This window comes from Nerophis ophidion, linkage group LG10, assembly GCF_033978795.1.
Source record: "Nerophis ophidion isolate RoL-2023_Sa linkage group LG10, RoL_Noph_v1.0, whole genome shotgun sequence".
In the NCBI taxonomy this organism is placed as follows: Eukaryota; Metazoa; Chordata; class Actinopteri; order Syngnathiformes; family Syngnathidae; genus Nerophis; species Nerophis ophidion.
This window is the reverse complement of record NC_084620.1, coordinates 11350775-11374972: the sequence shown is the minus strand read 5'-3', so window position 1 is coordinate 11374972 and position 24198 is coordinate 11350775. Positions and strand designations below refer to the sequence as shown.

At 39.6% G+C, this 24198-nt stretch overlaps 2 protein-coding genes across 2 annotated transcripts in view; one reads left to right on the top strand and one right to left on the bottom strand.

The window, feature by feature from the left end:
* wnt5b (wingless-type MMTV integration site family, member 5b) overlaps positions 1-24198 on the bottom strand; it is a 142497-nt gene that overhangs the window by 72884 nt on the left and 45415 nt on the right. The gene's annotated exons all lie outside the window — the stretch shown is intronic.
* Positions 10419-13046, top strand: fbxl14b (F-box and leucine-rich repeat protein 14b). Its single transcript, XM_061912327.1, has one exon. It carries the CDS (start codon positions 10946-10948, stop codon positions 12146-12148), a length of 1203 nt encoding a protein of 400 aa, XP_061768311.1. The 5' UTR covers positions 10419-10945; the 3' UTR covers positions 12149-13046.

The window sequence follows — 24198 nt, the reverse complement described above, 5'->3', positions numbered from 1 at the left end:
CAGTTTGCGACACACTGATCTAATCTGATGTGACCAAGCTAGATACCTGCCATCTTTTCTTGGATGCTAGTTCATTAATGTCGGGGCTCAGGCTTTGAGCTGAGGCAACCTTCATTATCGAACGAAGGTGTTCATCAGTCAGTCGTATCCTGTGAGACGTTTTCGTCATCTTCATTGAGGAGAAAAGTTGCTCACATGGATAAGTACTGCCAAACATGGAGAGCAATTGAGTGTCATCACACTGGAGTTCAAACAGCTCCATTTGGAGGTTAGTTGGTGCTTTGTCCACATCAACTGTGAAGGGATTACTAAACAGTTCAAATCTACATTTCTGACCATCAAAGTCGCCAAATCGCCGGCTAAACTTAGCGCCGAGTACACTGAGTTTTTTTATCAAACTGTGCGCACACGGCACTAGAGAGCTGTGTTTTTAGGGTTTGGCAGCAGGGGAAATGGCCAAGGTTTCCTTGCAGCAGCCTATTCTCCCGCAGGCAGAGTTAAGTTTTAAAAGCTCTCGCTAACGAGTACATATCTGTGATGATGTGGCCCCGCCCCAGTAGCTGCAGGTTCAGTGCATCAAGATGGCTTGAGATGTCACACAGGAAGCGGGGTTGAGGTGGGCGGGGTTTGGTGGTAGCGGGGGGTGTATATTGTAGCCTCCCGGAAGAGTTAGTGCTGCAAGGGTGACAGAGTATTTGTTCTGTTGTGTTTATGTTGTGTTACGATGCGGATGTTCTTCCGAAATGTGTTTGGCATTCTTGATTGGTGTGGGTTCACAGTGTGGCGGATATTTGTAAGAGTGGTAAAGTTGTTTATACGGTCACCCTCAGTGTGACCTGTATGGCTGTTGATCAAGTATGCCTTGCATTCACTTATGTGTGTGTATAAGCCGCATATATTATGTGACTGGGCCGGCATGCAGTTTGTATAGAGGAAAAGCGGATGTGATGACAGGTTGTAGAGAACGCTAAAGGCCCCAATATTGTTGTCCGGGTGGAAATTGGGAGAAATTGGGAGAATGGTTGCCCTGGGAGATTTTCGGGAGGGGCACTGAACTTCGGGACTGTCCCGGGAAAATCGGGAGGGCTGGCAAGTATGAGTATTAGCGGTGAATGCGGTGTTACAAATACCGGCGGGCCAGCTCTAATGTTAATTTGATATTGCCTCAAGGGCCAAATGAAATTACACGGCAGGCTAAACCTGGCCTGCGGGCCAGAGTTTGACACCCATGATATACACAGTAAAAGTTTAAGTTCTTTAAATACAACTTCTAAAAAATAGGAGCAAAAACCAAAGTGTTGTGTTTATATTTTTGTTCAGTATACCTTCTATGATACACAAATGCAGCTGGAATAGGCTCCAGCACACGCGGAGCCTATTTCCGCGGCCCCGAAAGGGACAAGCGGTAGAAAATGGATAGATTATGGAGCATGCATATTATTACCTTTAAAGGAACTCTACTATCTTCGGAGATTACTCTTTTTACTTACTTCACTTTTAAACAATGACCCCGAAAGGGACGAGCGTTAGAAAATTGATGGATGGATGGATGGATGGACGGATGGAAGACCGCTAGGTAAAGATACTGATCAAAATAAAAGTATTAAGAAAAACAAAAAAACAAAAAAAAAAAACACATTTTGCTGCATTTTTTAATCCTAACCTGATCTCTGCTCTCAATTTTCACTCCACTTCTACTTTTCCCATCAGCTCTTCCTCCCCCTCTTTCTCAAGCACTCTGCCACACTCCACTGGCTTCAGCAAACGGCTCCCCTGTCATATTATCTCACACACACACACGCACGCACGCACGCACGCACGCACGCACGCACACGCACACGCACACGCACACGCACACGCACTTACACACACACACACCCATACACACAGAGAGAGAGGCACAAACATATGTTCCTTGGATTGAATAGGTGATGCACATGGAGACACATGGAGATAAACACTGACATGCACATGCACGGTCCTGCTTGCGCACACACACGCAAATACAGACCAGGGTTACTCGGATAGTGAAGGAGGTCCACAGCATCGAAGAAAGTTTGGGAAAAAAAAAAAAATACATTTTCAGCAGCGCACTGTATTCTACTGTTATTGAACAAATCCATCCATCCATCCATTTTACTACCGCTTGTCCCGTTTGGGGTCGCGGGGTGTGCTGGAGCCTATCTCAGCTGCATTCGGGCGGAAGGCGGGGTACACCCTGGACAAGTCGCCACCTCATCATAGGGCCAACACAGATAGACGGAGAACATTTACACTCACATTCACACACTAGGGTCAATGTAGTGATGAATATCAAAAAACAAGCAAAGGCGACAAACATCTTCAAAGTCAGTCTTCATAAAAGACACATGAGAACTTTTATTTTTAATGGATGGACTTTGCAAATCTTATTTTTTTTTAATCGCATTCGTCAGTGATTTGAGGACACTTTTTTTTTAACGTTTCACCATAACATAGTTGTTGGTCTGGACAATTTACAAGAGGGCAATGTTTGGTATTAATATTGATTAGATGTATTATTAAATGTGTATTTTCAATTCAGTAAAATGTTAAGATTGCGGCGAACACCAAAAAAACAGAAGAAAGGGGCAAATGCTGCAGATGAAAAAATTATGCAATCGCATAAACGGTGCATAATCAAAAACAAAAGACAAAAAAACAGAAAAATAGCAACCGCATGAGAGACATGCTGTAAATTGACGGAACTAAAGAGATGTTTGCGGCACAGCTTCCAGCCAACTCGATCTCAACAACAATCGGTAAAAACGCCAACACATATCCTGCAGCCTATGAAAATTAAAGCCTTTAATATAAAAGCAAACAAATAGTGTAAAAAAGTCTGTCGATTGTACGGTAAAAACAACAGTGGTAGCGTAGATTTAACTGTAAAATTATGGGGACTGAGCTGCCAATTATTTACAGCATCGAACACGGTTGATTGCATCACACCACTGCGCAGGTGACATTGGTGACCCCGAGGCGGAGCTTGTGGCAGGCAGCCCGGCACATGTGTTGTCCATCCATCCATTTACTACCGCTTATTCCCTTTCGGGGTCGCGGGGGGCGCTGGCGCCTATCTCAGCTACAATCGGGCAGAAGGCAGGGTACACCCTGGACAAGTTGCCACCTCATCACAGGGCCAACACAGATAGACAGACAACATTCACACTCACATTCACACACTAGGGCCAATTTAGTGTTGCCAATCAACTATCCACATGTGTTGTAATTCTATCAAATTCAAAGCGAGAGAGACAGATTGACATAAACGACAAGAAGACAAAAATATAAATAATAATAATAAGTATATCCTAGTGAGACTAATTATCTAAATTATCAACATAAAGAATGTTCACAGGGGGTACATCACTAAAAAAAGGTTGAGAACCACTGCCTTAGGTCACCCAGGATGCAGTATAAAATTATAAAAGTATGTTTCTGAATAGATGATATGTTTATTATTTTATTTATGACAGTCCAAATATGTTGACACACACACACACAGATGAAAGATTCCGGTTTGTTCATTGTCTGTCTTTGCAGCTATGGCACTGATCTTGCAGCCGAACTGTCAGTTTGCACATACTCAGATGTGCTAAATAAAGACGCTAAATTAGGTTTGTAAGATTCATAACGTTGATTTGAGTACATGTAGTATATACAAAAGTACATAATATTACAATAGTACTCTAGTGCTGTAGGTATAATTTGAACAAATAAAAATACTTAAATTCTCAAATTGTCCCACAGGGCTCAGTCCTCTCCCCCTTTCTCTTCACCATCTACACCACTGACTTCCACCATCAATCAGAGTCCTGCCACCTTCAGAAGTTTTCTGATGACTCAGCGATAGTGGGGTGTATTGAGGATGGTGATGATGAGGAATACAGGGCCCTCGTGGAGGACTTTGTCACATGGTGTGGAAAGAATGTGTACCATGAATTGATTAACGTGGACCCCGACTTAATCAAGTTGAAAAACTTATTCGGGTGTTACCATTTAGTGGTCAATTGTACAGAATATGTACTGTACTGTGCAATCTACTAATAAAAGTTTCAATCAATCAATCAATCAATCAAAGAACCACCTCCAGCTCAATGTGACGAAGACCAAGGAGCTGGTTGTGGACCTGGGAAAGAGGAGGAGTACTTCGGTGACCCCTGTTTCAATCAAGGGGTTGAATGTGGACATGGTTGAGGATTATAAATACCTCGGTGTACACAACAAGCTGAATGGGTCAAAACACGCTGAGGCCCTCTACAAGAAGGGACATAGCTGCCTCTACTTCCTCAGGAGGCTAGGATCCATCAACGTCTGTACAAAGATGTTGAAGATGTTCTACGAGTCGGTGGTGGCGGGCGCCTTCTTGTACGCCGTGGCCTGCTGGGGCAGCGGGCTGAGAGTGAGGGACACAAACCGGCTGGACAAGTTGGTAGAGAAGCCCAGTAAGGTGGTGGCAGTGGAGCTGGACTCTCTGGCGGTGGTGTCAGAGAGAAGAAGTCTAGCAAAACTCCTAGCCATTATGGACAACACCTCACACCCACTACACTCGGACCTTGCGGAGAGAATGAGCATGTTCAGTGGAAGGCTCAGACTCCCAAAATGTAACACGGAACAACACAGGAGGTCCTTCTTACCGGCAGCCATCAGACTGTATAATGCATATGTTCCTTCTTGACTGCACTTAAATGTAGAATATAGCCATCCATCCATTTTCTACCGCTTATTCCCTTTGGGGTCGCGGGGGGTGCTGGTGCCTATCTCAGCTACAATCGGGCAGAAGGCGGTGTACACCCTGGACAAGTTGCCACCTCATCGCAAGGCCAATGTAGAATATATTTATATTATTCATATATTATATATAATATATATAATATATGTTATCTATTATTTATTATTATTATTGTCTATTGTGAGCGAACTGTGGTGCTGAATTTCCCCCAGGGATCAATAAAGTACTTTCTATTGTATTCTAAATCAAATTGCATATTCACTCCGATTTCAATATTTGGATAAAGTAAAGCATGTTGGGAAATGCAGTATTTTTCTGGGACGTAACGATAAACGGTACAGTGATAAACCGGGGTTCTTCCGAGGATGTTGTAGTCGTAATGATTTGTGCAGTCCTTTGAGACATTTGTGATTTGGGGCTATATAAATAAACATTGATTGATTGATTGAAATGAGGTGCATTCAAGTAATACATTTTTTAAATGGTACTGTATGACATTGTGACAATAAAATTGAGTTAGTGTTATAATATTGATGAATAATTAATTATACTTATAATATTAATTAAAATGTTGCACGCAAGTAATTCACTGCAATGAATCAAAATACAAAAGTGTGATTAATCTGATCAAGAAAATGAATGGTTTGACACAAGGTTATCTGGGGCCACAAACTCTAGGAGGTCACATGACCTTTACCTGGGCTTTTGGAATGATTTGTTATTTTCATTCTTTCATCATCCATCCATTCTATTCTAAATCAAATGCAAATTCATTCCAATTTCAATACTTGGATAAAGTAAACATGTTGGGAAATGCAGTATTTTTCTGGGATGTAACGATAAACTGTACAGTGATAAACCGGGGTGAAATGAGGTGCATTCAAGTAATACATTTTTTAAATGTTACTGTATGACATTGTGACAATAAAATTGAGTTTATGTTATAATATTGATGAATATTTAATTATACTTATAATATTATTAAAATGTTGCACGCAAGTAATTCACTGCAATGAATCCAAATACAGAAGTGTGATTAATCTGATCAAGAAAATGAATGGTTTGACACAAGGTTATCTGGGGCCACAACCACTAGGAGGTCACATGACCTTTACCTGGGCTTTTGGAATGTTTTGTTACTTTCATTCTTTCATCATCCATCCATTTCCTACCGCCTGTCCCTTTTGGGGTCGCTGGAGCCTATCTCTGCTGCATTCGGGCGGTAGGCGGGGTACACCCTGGACAAGTCGCCACCTCATCGCAGTGCCAACACATATAGACAGACAACATTCACACACTAGGGCCCATTTAGTGTTGCCAATCAACCTATCCCCCAGGTGCATGTCTTCAGAGGTGGGGGGAAGCCAGAATAACCGGAGGGAACCCACGCAGTCACGCGGAGAACATGCAAATACCATACAGAAAGATTCCGAGCCCGGGATTGAACCCAGGACTGCTCAGGACCTTCTTATTGTGAGGCAGATGCACTAACCCCTCTTCCACCGTGCTGCCCTTCATTCTTTCAAATTAATCATTTATTAAAAATGACATCAAAGTTCAAATCAAATCTAATTTGCTGTTAAATTTTATTCTTAATAATAGGATTGTTTGAATAATAAGATTTCACTGGATACATTTTGAAATATCAGTCCCTCTAGGATTTGTTGATTGACGTTTGTGAATAAATGTGTTCAAGATGTACAGACACTTTTTAAGTGGAAACATGGAGAACATCTGCAACTTGTGGACCACAGAGCAGACTGTGGACAATAAGAAAGCCTTTGATGTTGTTTCCCTTGTTAATAAAAATTTATTTAAAAGTTAATTAAAACAATACAGTAATTTGACATTGAGTTTCGAGTATGTGCGTTTACTGCCATCTAGGGTCTACTTTTAAGTCTTTGTGCTATAAAATGAGTAAAACATCAATACAGTATTTGTTTTTACAATTTGAAATGGTGTGCTTTTTGAGGTTAAGGTTACAATGAACACTTAAAGCATTAAAACATTTGTAAAATCCCAAGTTTATTCAATATTATTAAAAAAAAAGTTTCTAAACATTGCAACTTTTGTGCAACTTTTTTGTAAAACCTTCTGCAAATTCAAGCATTTTAGGCCGCAACAATGACAACAAAGGTCTGTAAAATCTTACAGTGACTGGAGGACTACCTACACCCCCTTGCAAAAATACTAAATGGTTCATCCTCCTGGTAGCAGCAAAGACCTCACTGTTCACAAACGTCTGAATGCCATCAAAGCTCCCTTATATGGTTCACACAGCAACAACATTTGGGGAAGCAGGATGAGGTAATAGAATAGACATAAAAATGGTATTAATTTACTTGTGGCAGCATTATACAAAGTTATGTTTAACTGTCACTTTTGCGTCTCATAGCAAATAACTGTGGTGTGTTCAAGGAACTTTGATTAAAGTTTAAAACAGTACTTTTAAAGGGAAACCGCACGATTTTGGAATTCTGTCTGTCATTCACAATCCTTATGTGAGACAAGCACAAGCATGTTTTTCTTTCTTTTGTTGTATCTACTAAATAAATGCTAGCAAAAAACAGTTAACAATTGAGCTAATGGGACTTGCTCTATTTCGCCTATAAAGCACTTTAAAAACCTCCATCAACATGTTATATACATGCTGTAAGTATATATGCAACGTAATAATAGGCACATTCATTTACCATGTAATATTTCCGTATTTTGCTCAATTTAAGCATACGGCGGTGCATTAATTCCAAAGATGCGTCACAATGTTCGCTATTTACAACAACAACTAATCATGAAAACACTCATGAAAGACAAGGACTACTTTTGGACAAAAAATGACTCAGAACCTTAATGTTTTAGCATGAATATATGCTAGAAGTTTTAGAAGGTAAGTGATGGGCAGATACAACAGGTAGCAGTATTAAGTGCTAAACAAGAAATACATAACATTGTACATCACTTACTGTACAATGTCTACTCTCAGTGTGACTGGATGTTCATTTATGTTTTAATGAAGAATTAATCATACTCCTCACGCAGTTGAAAACAAAAAGGTGGACACAAACGAGTGTCTTTTCCTCTCGTTCTTGCGAACGAGAGGTCTAAGAATAGTTTTTAATCATATTTGTTTTTATATTGTTTTTATTTGTTTTATATTTATTTATTTTTTGTTTTTATTCAGTCATTGGTGGAGCATAATATATATATATATATACTTTTTTTATTTTATTTTATTTATTTATTTATTTTTTTTTACAATTGTTTTTAACATGGCTGTGCAGCACTTTGGAAACGTTATTGTTGTTTAAATGTGCTATATAAATAAAGTGGATTGGATTGGATTGGATTGGATAAGTCAAATGTCAAAGTTGAACAACTTCTCAGTTTATGGCTACAACCTTTCACTGTACAAGTAAGAGGCATGATCTATAATCTAAAATACAACACACTGGGTGCAATATTTTCACAAAGATAAAATAAGTCATATTTTTGGTTTGTTTAATAGTTAAAACAAATTTACATTGTTGCAATCATTTGAGAAAACATTGTCCTTTACAATTATAAAAACTTTTTTACAAAAATCTACTACTCTGCTTCCATGTCAGCAGACTGGGGTAGATCCTGCTGAAATCTTATGTACTGAACGAATAGAGAATCATTTTAAATCGGGAAAAAAATTGTTTTTGAATTGAGAATCGTGTTGAATTGAAAAAAATCGATTTTGAATCGAATCGTGACCCCAAGAATCCCTATTGAATCGAATCGTGAGACACCTAAAAATTTGCAGCCCTACTAATTAGTTACTATGGTAATGTAGTCACAGCACCTCAGACGAGGCACCAAGCAGGTGGGCGGGAAGCGTTTCCACAGACGCGGAAGGAGATTTTCACAACAAAGTTCTAAAGCTTAGTGATTTATATAGAATAGAATAGAAAGTACTTTATTGATCCCTGGGGGAAATTCAGGAAATATCAGATGTATCAGATTGCAGGTGGGTTTATTTTGTACCCTTCGCGTTCATATTTCAATGTTTGTTGCATTTTTGTTGCGTTTCACTTGATTTTAAATATGTCGATCGAAAGAGGGTGTGACGTTCATATTTTGTCAATACTCAGCATTTTATCGTTCATAGAAAAATTAAAAATTCCATTACGCTTTTTAAGGCGGTCTGTCATAACGTGTTTTAGCATTCAGTCAGATATTATTATGAGGTTTTGTATTAGTGTTCCTACAAATAGATATACCGGCCCCCAGACACATTTTTTTCTCTAAATGTGGCCCCCCGAGTCAAAATAATTGCCCAGGCCTGTTGTAAATGATAGGCATCAATAAAAAACAAAAGTGCAGTTCCCCTTCAACTTCATGTAGATACAATAATAACATTCATAATAATGATTTATTATTATTATTACAGTTATTATTATCCACTAATGATAATCCTACATAAAGAAAAGTTTTAGTGCAGGTAAACACACAGTGTGTGAGTGTGTGAACTTCAAGGAGTCCAATAATAAACATAATAAGTAATATTAAACAAACTAAATCTTATTTAGGGCAGTGGTTCTCAAATGGGGGTACGCGTACCCCTGGGGATACTTGAAGGTATGCCAAGGGGTACGTGAGATTTAAAAAAAAATATTCTACAAAGTGCAACAATTCAAAAATCCTTTATAAATATATTTATTGAATAATACTTCAACAAAATATGAATGAAAGTTCATAAACTGTGAAAAGAAATGCAACAATGCAATATTCAGTGTTGACAGACAGATTTTTTGTGGACATGTTCCATAAATATTGATGTTAACGATTTCTTTTTTTGTGTAAAGAAATGTTTAGAATTAAGTTCATCAATCGAGATGGATCTCTATTACAATCCCCAAAGAGGGCACTTTAAGTTGATGATTACTTCTATGTGTAGAAATCTTTATTTATAATTGAATCACTTCTTTATTTTTCAACAAGTTTTTAGTTATTGTTATATATTTTTTTCCAAATAGTTCAAGAAAGACCACTACAAATCAGCAATATTTTGCACTGTTATACAATTTAATAAATCAGAAACTGATGACATAGTGCTTTATTTTACTTCTGTATCTCTTTTTTGTCAACCAAAAATGCTTTGCTCTGATTAGGGGGTACTTGAATTAAACAAATGTTGACAGGGGGTACATCACTGAAAAAAAGGTTGAGAACCAGTGATTTAGGGCCACACTAAATACCGGTTTGACAGCACTACTAAAAAGACAAATACATTCAAATTTTATCCACACATTAGGGCATTATTTTTTACATACTTGCGCTTTTTTGAAAGAGACCACGAAAGTCCAACAAGTTGTTAAAGTTATCCGGCGCGTTGTCCGTGTGTGGCGATGAAAGGGTTAAAGCTGAGAGTGAAGAGAATTATAAGAAGTTGGTTTCCAAGGGAAACAGTTCGCACAGTTCCAGCTGAGGCGGAATGTACCAACTTGTCTGCCACAGGGAGGACAAATGTCCCCGCAAAACACCACACTTACGCTCTATTTCCGCCATAACGCGCTCCGGTGCGAACCGTTGCATAGTAGTCGGGTATAAACACGTCCTAGTATTGCTAGCGTTGTGGAAATATGTTTGAAATGGTTTATGTATTTAAAAAAAATATTTGTGCACCCCTCGGAGGGGAGCATAGTCGTCTCGTCTTTGCCAAGTCGGTTTGAAAAGAGCAGACAAAGACTGAAGCAGGACGTCTTCTACTCGCTCTTCCCCGCCATGAAACTTCTTCCGGCCGCTACTGGACGCCACACTTTCCGCCTCTGAAATGCACGACCGTCTGGACCCGCCCCGGCCGAGAAAAGACGCCTTTTTACGGCGACAATACGAGAAGGAAACGTCGTGTGAGTGAGAGAGGAAGAGAGAGAGAGAGAGAGAGAGAGAGGGGAAGGATTGACGCCGTTTCCTCTCCTCCTCCTCCTTCTTCCTCTTCTTCTTCTTCCTCTTTCTCGGCGGAGGATAAACGCTTTTTTTGTGTGTGTCTATTTGCTTTCTTTTTTCAACGTGACTGCGGCTGAAGAGAGTTTTGTGATTGCCGACCTTCCCGGCGAGCCACGAAGAGAAAACAAAAGTCTTGTTGCTACTTTTTGCATCATTGAGATTGTTTTCTTGGCAGTGGGGGTGTGGAGTAATCATTTTTATATGCCTGGGTTTTGAAAAACAATGGAGACGCACATTTCGTGCCTCTTCCCGGAAATTTTGGCAATGATTTTCAGCCACCTGGACGTGAGGGACAAAGGCAGGGTGGCCCAAGTGTGCCTGGCTTGGAGGGACGCGTCCTACCACAAGTCAGTGTGGAGAGGCGTGGAGGCCAAGCTGCACCTCCGCCGGGCCAATCCCTCCTTGTTCCCCAGCCTGCAGGCCAGAGGCATCCGGAGGGTCCAGATCTTGTCGCTGCGCCGCAGCCTGAGCTACGTGATCCAGGGAATGCCCAACATCGAGTCCCTCAACCTCTCGGGCTGCTACAACCTGACCGACAACGGGCTGGGCCACGCATTTGTGCAGGAGATCCCGTCCCTGAGGGTGTTGAACCTGAGCCTCTGCAAGCAGATCACCGACTCCAGCCTGGGCCGGATCGCCCAGTACTTAAAGAACTTGGAGGTTCTGGAGCTGGGAGGTTGCAGCAACATCACCAACACGGGGCTCCTGCTCATCGCCTGGGGCCTCCACAGACTCAAGAGCCTCAACTTGAGGTCCTGCCGCCACGTCTCAGACGTGGGCATTGGACACTTGGCCGGCATGACCCGCAGCGCCGCCGAGGGCTGCCTGAGCTTGGAGTACCTGACCCTCCAGGACTGCCAGAAACTGACAGACCTGTCTCTAAAGCACATCTCCAAGGGTCTGACCGAGCTGAGGGTCCTCAACCTGAGCTTCTGCGGCGGCATCTCGGACGCCGGCATGATCCACCTCTCGCACATGACGTCCCTGTGGAGCCTCAACCTGCGCTCTTGCGACAACATCAGCGACACGGGCGCCATGCACCTGGCCATGGGCACCCTGAGGCTCTCAGGCCTGGACGTGTCCTTCTGCGACAAGATCGGCGACCAGACGCTGGCGTACATCGCCCAGGGGCTGTACCGACTCAAGTCGCTGTCGCTGTGTTCGTGCCACATCTCGGACGACGGCATCAACCGCATGGTGCGGCAGATGCACGAGCTGCGGACGCTCAACATCGGACAGTGCGTGCGCATCACCGACAAGGGGCTGGAGCTCATCGCCGACCACCTGACCCAGCTGGCGGGCATCGACCTGTACGGATGTACTAAGATCACCAAGAGGGGGCTGGAGAGGATCACGCAGCTGCCCTGCCTTAAAGTGCTCAACCTGGGACTCTGGCAGATGACGGACAGTGAGAAAGTCAGGTGATGGGCTTGCAGGAAGTGGGTCCACCTGCACCTCACAGCACTGTGTGATTGTGTGCTTCTCCCATGTGTTTGTCCATGAACTCTGTAACTTTGGAGCTTTCATTCGCAGCCTGAAAATAACAACAAAAGTGCAAAGGAGGAGGAGAAGCAGAATGAGAGACTGGGAGAAATTGTGCCTACACGGACAGTCTGCGTGCGTGTCTGTGTGTGCGTGTGTGTCCCTCCCCCATCCTTTCCTCCATGAGCAGAAGGGGACACAATTCAAACTACCTTTTTGTTGAAATTACACAAACAGCCTCACGGTCCCATTCTCCCTAAACCCATTATGCAAGCAAACTTTTAACACAAATACATACGAAGCTTCAGGTATTTTTGCTAAAGAGGGGAGGAGGTCCTGCAGGGGTCAGTGAATGTTGCTTCAAATTGAAGTGATTTAAATATGTTTACCCTCTTTTATTAATTGAAACAAATCAGGGTTCCATGTTTAGTTTATTTTTTTTCGTAAACGGAGGAGAAGGAGAAATGTTCTTCTCCTCCTGCTCGTTCTCTCCGTCCCTCCCCGGATGAAAATACCAATGCTTGGAGACATGCTTGGAATAAGAAGCAATCGATTATTTGTATCTCTCTCTCTCTCTCTGCTTTCTCGGGTTACAAGCTCGCTCTGTTGTTGTTTTATTCCACACACACAAGTCAGACACACACGCGTGTGTGTATTTTAATGTAATGCAATGAGCTGCTTGAACATATGGATGTGTGCGACCTGCTGAAGAAGCTGTGTGAACATTCAAGGATGAAAAAAAAGATGTACTGTATATTACGTGTTTGTAAAAAAAAAAAAATCTTCCCAAATTGTTTTATATTCTTACGAGCAAAACAATTAAAGATATTTATGTAATGAAGGAAAAGCAGTGTGCTTTGTGTCATCTTGAAGGATTAGCATTTATTTTCAGACTGTTCTCCCCACACCCCCAACTCCCTCCAGCCTGCTTCATCAGTGAGGAGAGGCAAAATCTGTTGTGTTGTTTTATTATTTATGAGCAGACTCAAAATGGATGCCTTGATTTGGCTGCATTCTCTTTGTAATTAATCTAAGCAAGATGATTATTATTATAATATATCTATATCAGGGGTGTCCAAACTTTTTCCACCGCTGGCCACACTGGAAAAAAAAAAATTAAGGACCACTTTGATAAATATTATACAGTACATATGCTGTAAAACAATTCAATCTGCAGAACTAAATTATTGTCTTTTATAGGTGGAAAATTAAGTAGTTGTTAGTTATATTTAATATACCTCAATAATAATGAAAACATTCATTGGCAGAGGGCTAATTAAGAAAATAGCGGCAGGATAAAAATGGCCCCCGAGTCACACTTTGGACACATCTTCTGTGGAGGATATACTTTAAGTCTAGATCAGTAATTCTCAAACTGGTACGGGTACCACTAGTAGTACACGGGCTCTATCTGTTGGTACACCAAATAATCACTTAAATAAATATTGTCATGTAAAAGTCTTATTTTCCTATGTATGTTATTGTTCAAACTGTGTGTAATGTTATTATATACTTGTTAAATAAAACTTCAGCCTTATTTTTAATGAATACATAGGCCTACTATGCTACTGTATTTTAATGTTGGTCATTATAGCGGCACTGGGAGAATTAAGTGTTTTCTGAAGTGTGACTTACTGAAACAAGTTTGAGAACCACCAGTATAGATTTTAACACACGCACACACACATTAGCCTTTGTGAGTCTTTAGAAGTTAGTAAGGCAGTTTTTAGGGGAGGAGGAGGCGGGTTACTCTCTCTCTTCCCTCTTGTTCAGTCACGCATACCAGATCTTAGGTCAGGCAGGAGACCCCCCACTCGCCTGGCTTTCACCCCCTTAAAGCCACACACGCACGCACGCGCACACACACACACACACACACACACACACACACACACTTCTTTTGAACATTCCACAGCATCATTGAAAGCATTTGGACAATCGCAGTGTCTGTGTGGGATTTGGTCTTCAGAGTTTGACCACCAGGACAGAAAATTTGCGGCGTCGATATCTTCAACATAAACTTCACTTTTGCTCAGGGCCGACCGAGGGAGGAATGTATTGAAACATATTGATCGTAGTGATCGGAGCGTCATTGAAGAGGCCATAAAGGGTAACTCTGCGGCGAAATAACACTTTTTTTTTACGGCCGCTCATCAACGATTAGGTTTGATCACCAATGCAAATAAAAAGGTGGATACTCTTGAAGTGTGTATCATTAAATGACACGTAATGCGCACAAATAAACACACACATATATATCTATATATACACACACACACACACACACACACACATATATATATACACACACAAACTTGAGTGCATAATTATATACAACTTTTAAAAAATAGCCTTGGACACAAATACAATTTTATTGTCAGTATTCCTTGAATACGCGTCTTATTTAAGGGGACGTCTGGTTTTTTTTTGGGAGTGAATTTTACCCGCAGTCACTCATCTTTGCACTGACGTATTACGGACCTGATAACTGATGTATAAAAAGACACCTTTAAGGTAAACTGAACATTGTGGAATTAATCTGTGTATACACACCATATATGCAACTTTTTTGCAATTAATCACATGCATTTACACATTCTTTTTGTGTTATTTGTTAACATTTCAGATTTTTCCAGTTTACATTTTGCCCCTTTTACTATATTTTTTACATTTTTGCAGGTTTTTTCTTTACTCTTATTACTACAAAAAGCCGTGCACTTTGCAGCCCCTCCCTGCGCCTTAAGTTATTATATTATGAGGCGCCCACCCTCAACCCCCATGATTACTTTTAAAGACGCAATCCAACACAACAGTGGTTTTTAAAGTTTTTTCACTAAGTACCACCATAATGACCAACATTACAATACAGTAGCATAGTAGGCCTGAATATTCTTGAAAGACGAGGCAGAGCTTTTATTTAGCAAGTATATTTAATATTTTGGGAACACTAACATTACACACAGTTTGAAGAGTAAACTGTTTGAATATTTAATTAAGTGATTATTTGGCGTACCACTAGATCTGGGGTAGGGAACCTGTGGCTCTAGAGCCAGATGTGGCTCTTTTGAAAACTGCATCTGGCTCTCAGATAAATCTTAGCTGACATTGCTTAACACAATAAGTAAGGAATCATTTTGCTGGTAATCACAGTGTTAAAAATAACCTTCAAAATAGAAAACATTCTCGTGCATTTTATTCCATCCATCCATTTCCTATCGCACCTGTTCAAGAAGTCACATTATTGGTAAGAAGTATTTTATTTATTATTGGTTAGCTTCAGAATAAAAATTTTACTAAAAATAATAGGAGACTTATTGTACTCTAAAAAAGTTCTTATCAATTAAAAATGCATGCATTTAGTTGTATTCGGTGTTAAAAAATATTATATGGCTCTCACGGAAATACATTTTAAAATATTTGGCTTTCATGGCTCTCTCAGCCAAAAAGGTTCCCGACCCCTGCACTAGATAATTGATCATGAATTCATTTACGTGGACCCTGACTTAAACAAGTTGAAAAACTTATTCGGGTGTTACCATTTAGTGGTCAATTGTACGGAATACTTACTGAACTGTGCAATCTACAAATAAAAGTTTCAATCAATCAATGGAGCCGGCGTGTACCACACTTTGAGAATCACTGCAATATTTGTTAAGATAAGTAAACAAAACATCTACACATTAATGCTATCAAGTAGTTGTTAGTGTAATATCCTCTCATCCTGTTAATGCCTTATTTTGTAACCAAGATATGCCGAGAGTCAATACAAAAAGTTCTTTAGACGGTCAAATTCATTTTACTTTCAATATTTGGCCAGAACACAACACAAGTCCTTGAGGAAGACATTTCCTAACTCGTGCTTTTTATTTAATAAACTAAATAGACTTATTTTTATTTTTTACAGTCGTCCATCCCCACATCAAGCTTCAAATATGGCGGCTTGACTAAACAACATAATTTTTTTTAGCATATTCTAAAAAATTTTGGGGCAAAATTAACTGTAAAATTAGGTCTTATTTATGTCTTACCTGTTTTACAGTGCAGTATTTGTTGTGGCGATCGATAAAGATATTCACCAAGCAGGACTTCCGTTTCCGAGCTACAGTTCACAATGCTAACAACAGCGGATAACTTTCACCGTGACATTCAAGTTTTGGTGCACGTAAGAAAAAAATATAGGAAACGACACGGGGGACAAAAAGGGATATCTGGTTATATTACTATTTGGTCCATTACCCAACACAGTAGGCAATGATCTAATTAAAAGTATTTTTTAGGCAAATCTTTCTTTATTTTGCTGGAGGACTATAGTTTTATATTAGAAGGCTCAGCTAGCTAATCAACAAATCAAGCTGAATTTGCTAACGTATCATCAGTGATGGGTGAGCTACTTGGAAAATGTAGTAGGCTAAGATAAAAGTCACTCTCACTTAAATGTAGCGAAGCTACAGCAGAAGCCATTCCCGGAGAATTATAGCAATTGTAGCGACACCAACGCTACAATTAACAATGTATGGGGCCACGTAACAGAGAGTGTACAAATGGACACAATAAGTGTCCATTACAATTAACTATATGTCATTTAGCTGGGGACACCCTATAACTACCTCTAGGGGTCCCCGCACCTCACTGTATTTACTTATTTAGTTTCCCTTTGGCCCACCTCTATAATGTTATTATTTTTTTCTGCCTACAATAAAAATAACCAGCATCTATATATAGAGTGGGGCAAAAAAGTATTTAGTCAGCCACCGATTGTGCAAGTTCTCCCACTTAAAATGATGACAGAGGTCTGTAATTTTCTTCATAGGTACACTTCAACTGTGAGAGACAGAATGTGAAAAAAAAATCCAGGAATTCCCATTGTAGGAATTTCAAATAATTTATTTGTAAATTATGGTGGAAAATAAGTATTTGGTCAACCATTCAAAGCTCTCACTGATGGAAGGAAGTTTTGGCTTAAAATCTCACGATACATGGCCCCATTCATTCTTTCCTTAACACGGATCAATCGTCCTGTCCCCTTAGCAGAAAAACAGCCCCAAAGCATGATGTTTCCACCCCCATACTTCACAGTAGGTGTGGTGTTCTTGGGATGCAACTCAGTATTCTTCTTCCTCCAAACACAACGAGTTGAGTTTATACCAAAATGGATACATGGATGATACAGCAGAGGATTGGGAGAATGTCATGTGGTCAGATGAAACCAAAATAGAACTTTTTGGTATAAGCTCAACTCGTCGTGTTTGGAGGAAGAAGAATACTGAGTTGCACCCCAAGAACACCATACCTACTGTGAAGCATGGGGGTGGAAACATCATGCTTTGGGGCTGTTTTTCTGCTAAGGGGACAGGATGATTGATCCGTGTTAAGGAAAGAATGAATGGGGCCATGTATCGTGAGATTTCGAGCCAAAACCTCCTTCCATCAGTGAGAGCTTAGAATGGTTGACCAAATACTTATTTTCCACCATAATTTACAAATAAATTCTTTAAAATTCCTACAATGTGAATTCCTGGATTTTTTTTCACATTCAGTCTCTCACAGTTGAAGTGTACCAATGATGAAAATTACAGACCTCTGTCATCATTTTAAGTGGGAGAACTCGCACATTCGGTGGCTGACTAAATACTTTTTTGCCCCACTGTATCTTGACAAAAACAATGACGTGCGTCGTTTGGGAACAGTTGGCAATGTTTATGTGCAAATTTGTGTTCCACGTCTTCAATGAAAAGAGCAGTTATGATTTTGGTTTAAAGAGTAAACAACTAAAAACTAAGTTTTGGGGCATTTTTTTCTCCAAACATATTCTTTTGTATAAATATGGCTAAAGTTATGCATTACTGTGGGTTTCCTTCACGTCATCTTCATCACTAATGGAAAAATATAATCCGTGGGGAGAATCCCTCTGCCATTTTCAAATATGATTTTTTTTTTTTCTGGAGTTGTCAGCTTGAAGCGTCCCTCTTTCTCTGTCATCATGACATGACTGTTATGATTTTGCTTCCTGGTTTCGAAGTTGCCTCTGATTGGCCAGTCCGTAATGTTTCGTCCTAACCTTTGCCAATTGTGACTCATCATACCAAGACCAACCAATCATCATGGATTTTCTCTGTATGTATGGATGCTCTCATTCATCCAGGTCATTGTATTTTCTATATTGTTCTTATGGCAGTACATCTGTAATACGCGGGCAGTTTTATGCGGAGACATGATGTCAGACGTCGGGAGGGAAGATTAGGTCTCAACCTCGGTAAGAGTGTTAGCTTATGCCTTACAACAAGTTGTGTGAAAAATAAGTTTAACTATCATTTTAGTCAAAGTCAGATAGCTAACGTTTGTGTCCATCATTTGAAGTACTTTTTTAAAGTACCGTCAATTTCCAATGCGGTAAAAATGGCACAATAACAAACATGAACCGCACAGACAGGCACCAATGCGGCGGTATCATAAGATTAAACATACTATCTATTAAATAGCCAACATTGTAATGATTAATCAAAAATACGATTCAGCACAGCACTTTGCATTTCCTTTCTTTTAAATAGACAACATTTTAATACTCATTAGAATTTTTGCAACAGCTTAATGGGCAGCACAGCTACAGTATAAGTAAATATTTATGAATTAAATACTCAGCTTTGTTGTTCGTAAGCACATGCCTAAAATAACTTTAGCTGCATTTAGAACTAAATGTAAAATTTGGAGCCATTAAATATGTGTACGCTTTATTATTTGATTAGTTGACTAATCATTAAGATAATCGTTGACTAATCCACAGTCAAAATAACAGTTAGTTGCAGCCCTACTGTCAACACAGAATGCTAACAACACGGCCATTGATTGTCCCTACGACCGTCAAGGTGACTAAGATTTTTGTGGAACAACTTACGTCTGTGTTTTCAGCACATTAAACCCAGTTCTAACTTAAAGGAATTACCCAGGACATGATGAAGTATTTCCACGTAGTGGTCATTTTGTAGTGGCTTGGTGACGACAGTAGCAAAGAGGCTTGGAGGATCCGCCGGGAACACACAGCAGAACACACTCACGGCTACTATTGTGGGTGAAAATATTGTAAAGGTGACAATATGGCTGTTAGTTTGTGTTTATTTGCAGTGGCAGTATGTAAAAAAACAAAACATATATTTAGAAGACCGTAAACAAACTATGAAAATATGTAACATAAAGTAGCAAGAAACACGTCAATAATGAATAAAGCCAAATATGTTCTAGACCAAAAATCACTTCATATTCTCTACTGCTCACTAGTGTTAACATATCTGAGTTACTGTGTAGAAATAATTACAAAAGTACACTTCATTCACTAACAGTGTTACAAAAAAGATCAGTTAGAATAATACATAAAGTTGGATATAGAGAACATACAAACCCTTTATTTATTGAATCAAAGATACTGAAATTCCACGACATAGTGAAATTGCAAACAGCTAAAATTATACACAAAGCAAATTATAACCTGCTTCCCAAGAATATACAACAATTCTTCTCAACAAAAGAGGAGAAATATAATCTTAGAGATAAATGTAATTTAAAACATTTGTATGCACATACAACACTTAAGACCTTCAGTACATCTGTATGTGGAATTAAACTATGGAATGGATTAAGCAAAGCAATCAAACAATGTACTAATATGATCCACTTCAAGAAACTCTTCAAACTTAAAGTGTTTACAAAGTACAAAAAAGAAGAACCAAGATAATCATTCTGAATTTATTTACCCATTCATTCTTTCATTCTCAAAATAATCTTACTTATCTCATCGTATGGAATAAAACTTACTTCACCAATAATTTATTTATTTATTAGGGTCCGCCCTGCCCATGGCAAAGGACTCCACAGGAGTCCTTTGCCATGGGCCAAGGACCATATTGAAACTGGTGCGTTCCTTCGCACCCTAATTTGACCCCCTTAACATGCTTCAAAACTCACCAAATTTGACACACACGTCGGTCTGGCAAACCTTCCCAACTTGTTAAGCAACCGAACCCCAAAAATGAAAATTGCGCGCTAGCGCCCCCTAGGAAGAAACAAAAAACGGACTGCTTGTAACTTCCGTTAGTAATGTCGTAGAGACATGAAACAAAAACCTCTATGTAGGTCTGACTTAGACCTAGATTCCCCATTAGAAACTTCTGTACCTAAAATCAACAGGAAGTTGGCAAAAACCCCGTCAAAGCAAAATGTTCGCAAAAAATACAATTTTTGTCTCTTTGAGCTATAATTTGACCCCCTTAAAATGGTTCAAAACTCACCAAACTTGGCACACACATCAGGACTGGCAAAATTTACGCTCTCATGAAAAAAACCCCCCAAAAACTCAAAAATGCGCTCTAGCGCAATTTTTGAATAAAACACAGAAAAAAACTGCTCCTAAGAAGAAAACTAAGACAAAACTGCTTGTAACTTTCCGTAGGAATGTCGGAAAGACATGAAACAAAAACTTCTATGTAGGTCTCACTTAGACCTACATTTTAATAATTGACATCCTTCAGCAAAAATCAACAGGAAGTTAAAAATTACCCCTTCAAAATAAAAGTTTTGTAAACACCCGTCACCTTTTTTCAAACGTTATCTCCTTTGAGCCCGTTTGTCGTTTCGGCTTCAAACTCGCACAGGAGAGACTTTGATCCCTTCTGATTAAAAGTTATTGAAAGAGTTTTGATAAGTTCTCCGGTTTGGATTTTACGCGCCTTCAAAAAACCCCTGCGCAAATTTTCCTGAAAAAATGCCATTTTTGCCTCTTTGAGCTGTAATTTGACCCCCTTAAAATGCTTCAAAGTGCAAGTTAAAGCTCTAATATGCAAAGCGAAAGCCATTTATCAACAACATCCAGAAACGCCAATCTGTAATTTGACCCTCTTAACATGCTTAAAAACTCACCAAATTTTACACACACATCAGGACTGGCGAAAATTGCCATCTAATAAAAAAACAAACCCTAAAAATTTAAATTGCGCTCTAGCGCCCCCTAGGAAAAAACCCAGACAAAACTGCATGTAACTTCTGTTAGAAATGTCGTAGAGACATGAAATAAAAACCTCTATGTTGGTCTGACTTAGACCAGGGTTTGAGTAGCGGCGGCAGCAGCCAAAGGCAGACCCGACCAACGCTGCTTGCAGCTTTAATTTTTATTGTGATTACTTATGGAGTATATTGTGATTACATTGAGAACAGGAAGTGAACAAAAAATTTAGCAACTGTTATGTAAAAGAAAAGGGGTAGGATTAAATAAGCTCTGCTTCTTCCTACTCTTTTGCGAACATGTTGAAAAGAGAAACTGGAAATTGTGATGTATCATGTTGTATGCTTGCATGTTCCAAATAAACTTAAACTCAACTCAACTCAACTCAATATTTGATTGATTAATGCCGTAATCATCCTGCTTGGTGGACATTTGTATTTCTTGGCCAGCCCTGAATTAGATGTGATGAATGAGGGGTCCTTTATAATTTTACATTACTTTATATTACCTTACAATACAGTCAGCAACCATAAAAGGTGAAAGAATACAAAAGATGGCGGGGTTGCAGTTCTTTGAAATTTCACCTTCAACACTGCGGATCTCAACACCGAGGTTGTGTCGGGTATTTCTGACCAAGCGCTCGCTTTTTGTCATACGGGGAGTTGTTTCTGACAGTACACCTAGATTATTAACATAATGAATCATTTGCAGTTGGATGTTATCAGATGGTGTACCTAATGTTGCGGCCAACTACAGGGGTCCACATTGTCACCGCCTCAGCTGGCTTCTCCTTTTGTGTCACGCAGATTTACAGCAGCAGTTTGCGCAGCGTTACTTAGCATTTTGGGAGGCATCCACGAGGCTTCAGAGATAAGCAAATCACTTCATATTTCATATGCCCAACCTTTAAAAAGGTCACGCCGCGCTTGAAAAGAGGAGCTAACAGTAGACAACATGTTTTACACGCTTGTACGCCAATAATCCATTGAGCAAAAAGACCCAAGAAATAGTCACATCCCGTTCCAAATAGTCACATCCCATTACAAATAGTCACATCCCGTTACAAATAGTCACATCCCGTTACAAGTATGACAGCAAGCGTATTGAAGACCTGTCTTTGAGGCCCTGAAGCACATAAATATCACAAAATGCATTCAAACCTTTCTCGCTCTCGGTGGGAGTTAAAGACACACACACACACACACGCACACGCACACAAAAAGCCGGCAAGGACCCCAAATTATACAAAAGGTTTTGGTTTCTAGTTTTGTGAAGTGCAGAGGAAAAAAAAAAAGTGTAAAAACTTTTTCGTAGTAAAATGTTACAACTTTACTTGACTTCCTGTCAGGCGAGGGAGGAAGAGCGACTTTTACTGCTCATCATTAAGGAGCAGTTCACCATTAAAAAGGGGGTCGGGGGGGTAGGGGGGTGCTCGTGACAACAAAGCGAGGCTGTATGGGAGGGGAGTGCATGGGGGAGGGAGGGCATATGGGGGCGAGGGGAGTTCGGGGTATTAGAGGCCTCATGCTAGTGACCCCCCCCCCAAAAAAAAAAAATGTGGCTCCAGCTCTCTGTCTGCCAATATGTCTCCATTTTAAACCCTTCTTCTTTACTGTTCTTTACCTCTCCTGAAACTCTTTCCTTCTTTTTTAACATGTTCATCCTCCTCTGCCTCCTCTTCCTCCTCGCTGGCCAACACCTGGTGCTGAGGTGTCACCTAGAAACCGCTTTGAAGTACCCCAACAGGACAGGCGGGGGTAAATGTCCATGACATTTGGTGCTGCGCATGCAGTCAATGCTGCAGTATTTGTAGTCTGCACTACAGTATTTGTAGTCTATACTGAGGTATTTGTTGTCTATACTATAGGATGTGTCGTCAATACTCCAGTATTTGTAGTCAATACTCCAGTATTTGTAGTCAATACTCCAGTATATGTAGTCACTACTCCAGTATTCGTAGTCTATACTAAGGTATTTGTTGTCTAAACTATAGTATGTGTAGTCAATACTCCAGTATTTGTACTCAATACTCCAGTATTCGTAGTCTATACTAAGGTATTTGTTGTCTAAACTATAGTATGTGTAGTCAATACTCCAGGATTCGTAGTCTATACTAAGGTATTTGTAGTCTATACTAAGGTATTTGTTGTCTATACTATAGTATGTGTCGTCAATACGCCAGTATTTGTAGTCAATACTCCAGTATTTGTAGTCAATACTCCAGTATTCGTAGTCTATACTAAGGTATTTGTTGTCTAAACTATAGTATGTGTAGTCAATACTCCAGTATTCGTAGTCTATACTAAGGTATTTGTTGTCTAAACTATAGTATGTGTAGTCAATACGCCAGTATTTGTAGTCAATACTCCAGTATTCGTAGTCTATACTAAGGTATTTGTTGTCTAAACTATAGTATGTGTAGTCAATACGCCAGTATTTGTAGTCAATACTCCAGTATTTTTAGTCAATACTCCAGTATTTGTAGTCAACACGCCAGTATTTTTAGTCAATACTCCAGTATTTGTAGTCAATACTCCAGTATTTGCAGTCAATACTCCAGTATTTGTAGTCAATACACCAGTATTTGTAGTCAATACTCCAGTATTTGTTGTCTAAACTATAGTATGTGTCGTCAATACGCCTGTATTTGTAGTCAATACTCCAGTATTTGTAGTCTATACTATAATGGTAGTCAATACTCCAGTATTTGTAGTGTAGACTATAGTATTTGTAGTCTACACTACAGTATTTGTAGCCTATACTAAAGGTATTTGTTGACGTACGCCAGTATTTGTAGTCAATACTCCAGTATACGTAGTCTATACTAAGATATATGTTGTCTAAACTATAGTATGTGTAGTCAATACGCCAGTATTTGTAGTCTATTCTATAATTGTAGTCAATACTCCAGTATTTGTAGTGTAGACTACAATATTTGTAGTCTACACTACAGTATTTGTAGCCTATACTAAAGGTATTTGTTGACTATACCACAATATTTGTA

Bases quoted from the DNA above. Each gene is read 5' to 3' on its own strand.
- fbxl14b (XM_061912327.1), top strand. From the start codon at position 10,946: ATGGAGACGCACATTTCGTGCCTCTTCCCGGAAATTTTGGCAATGATT.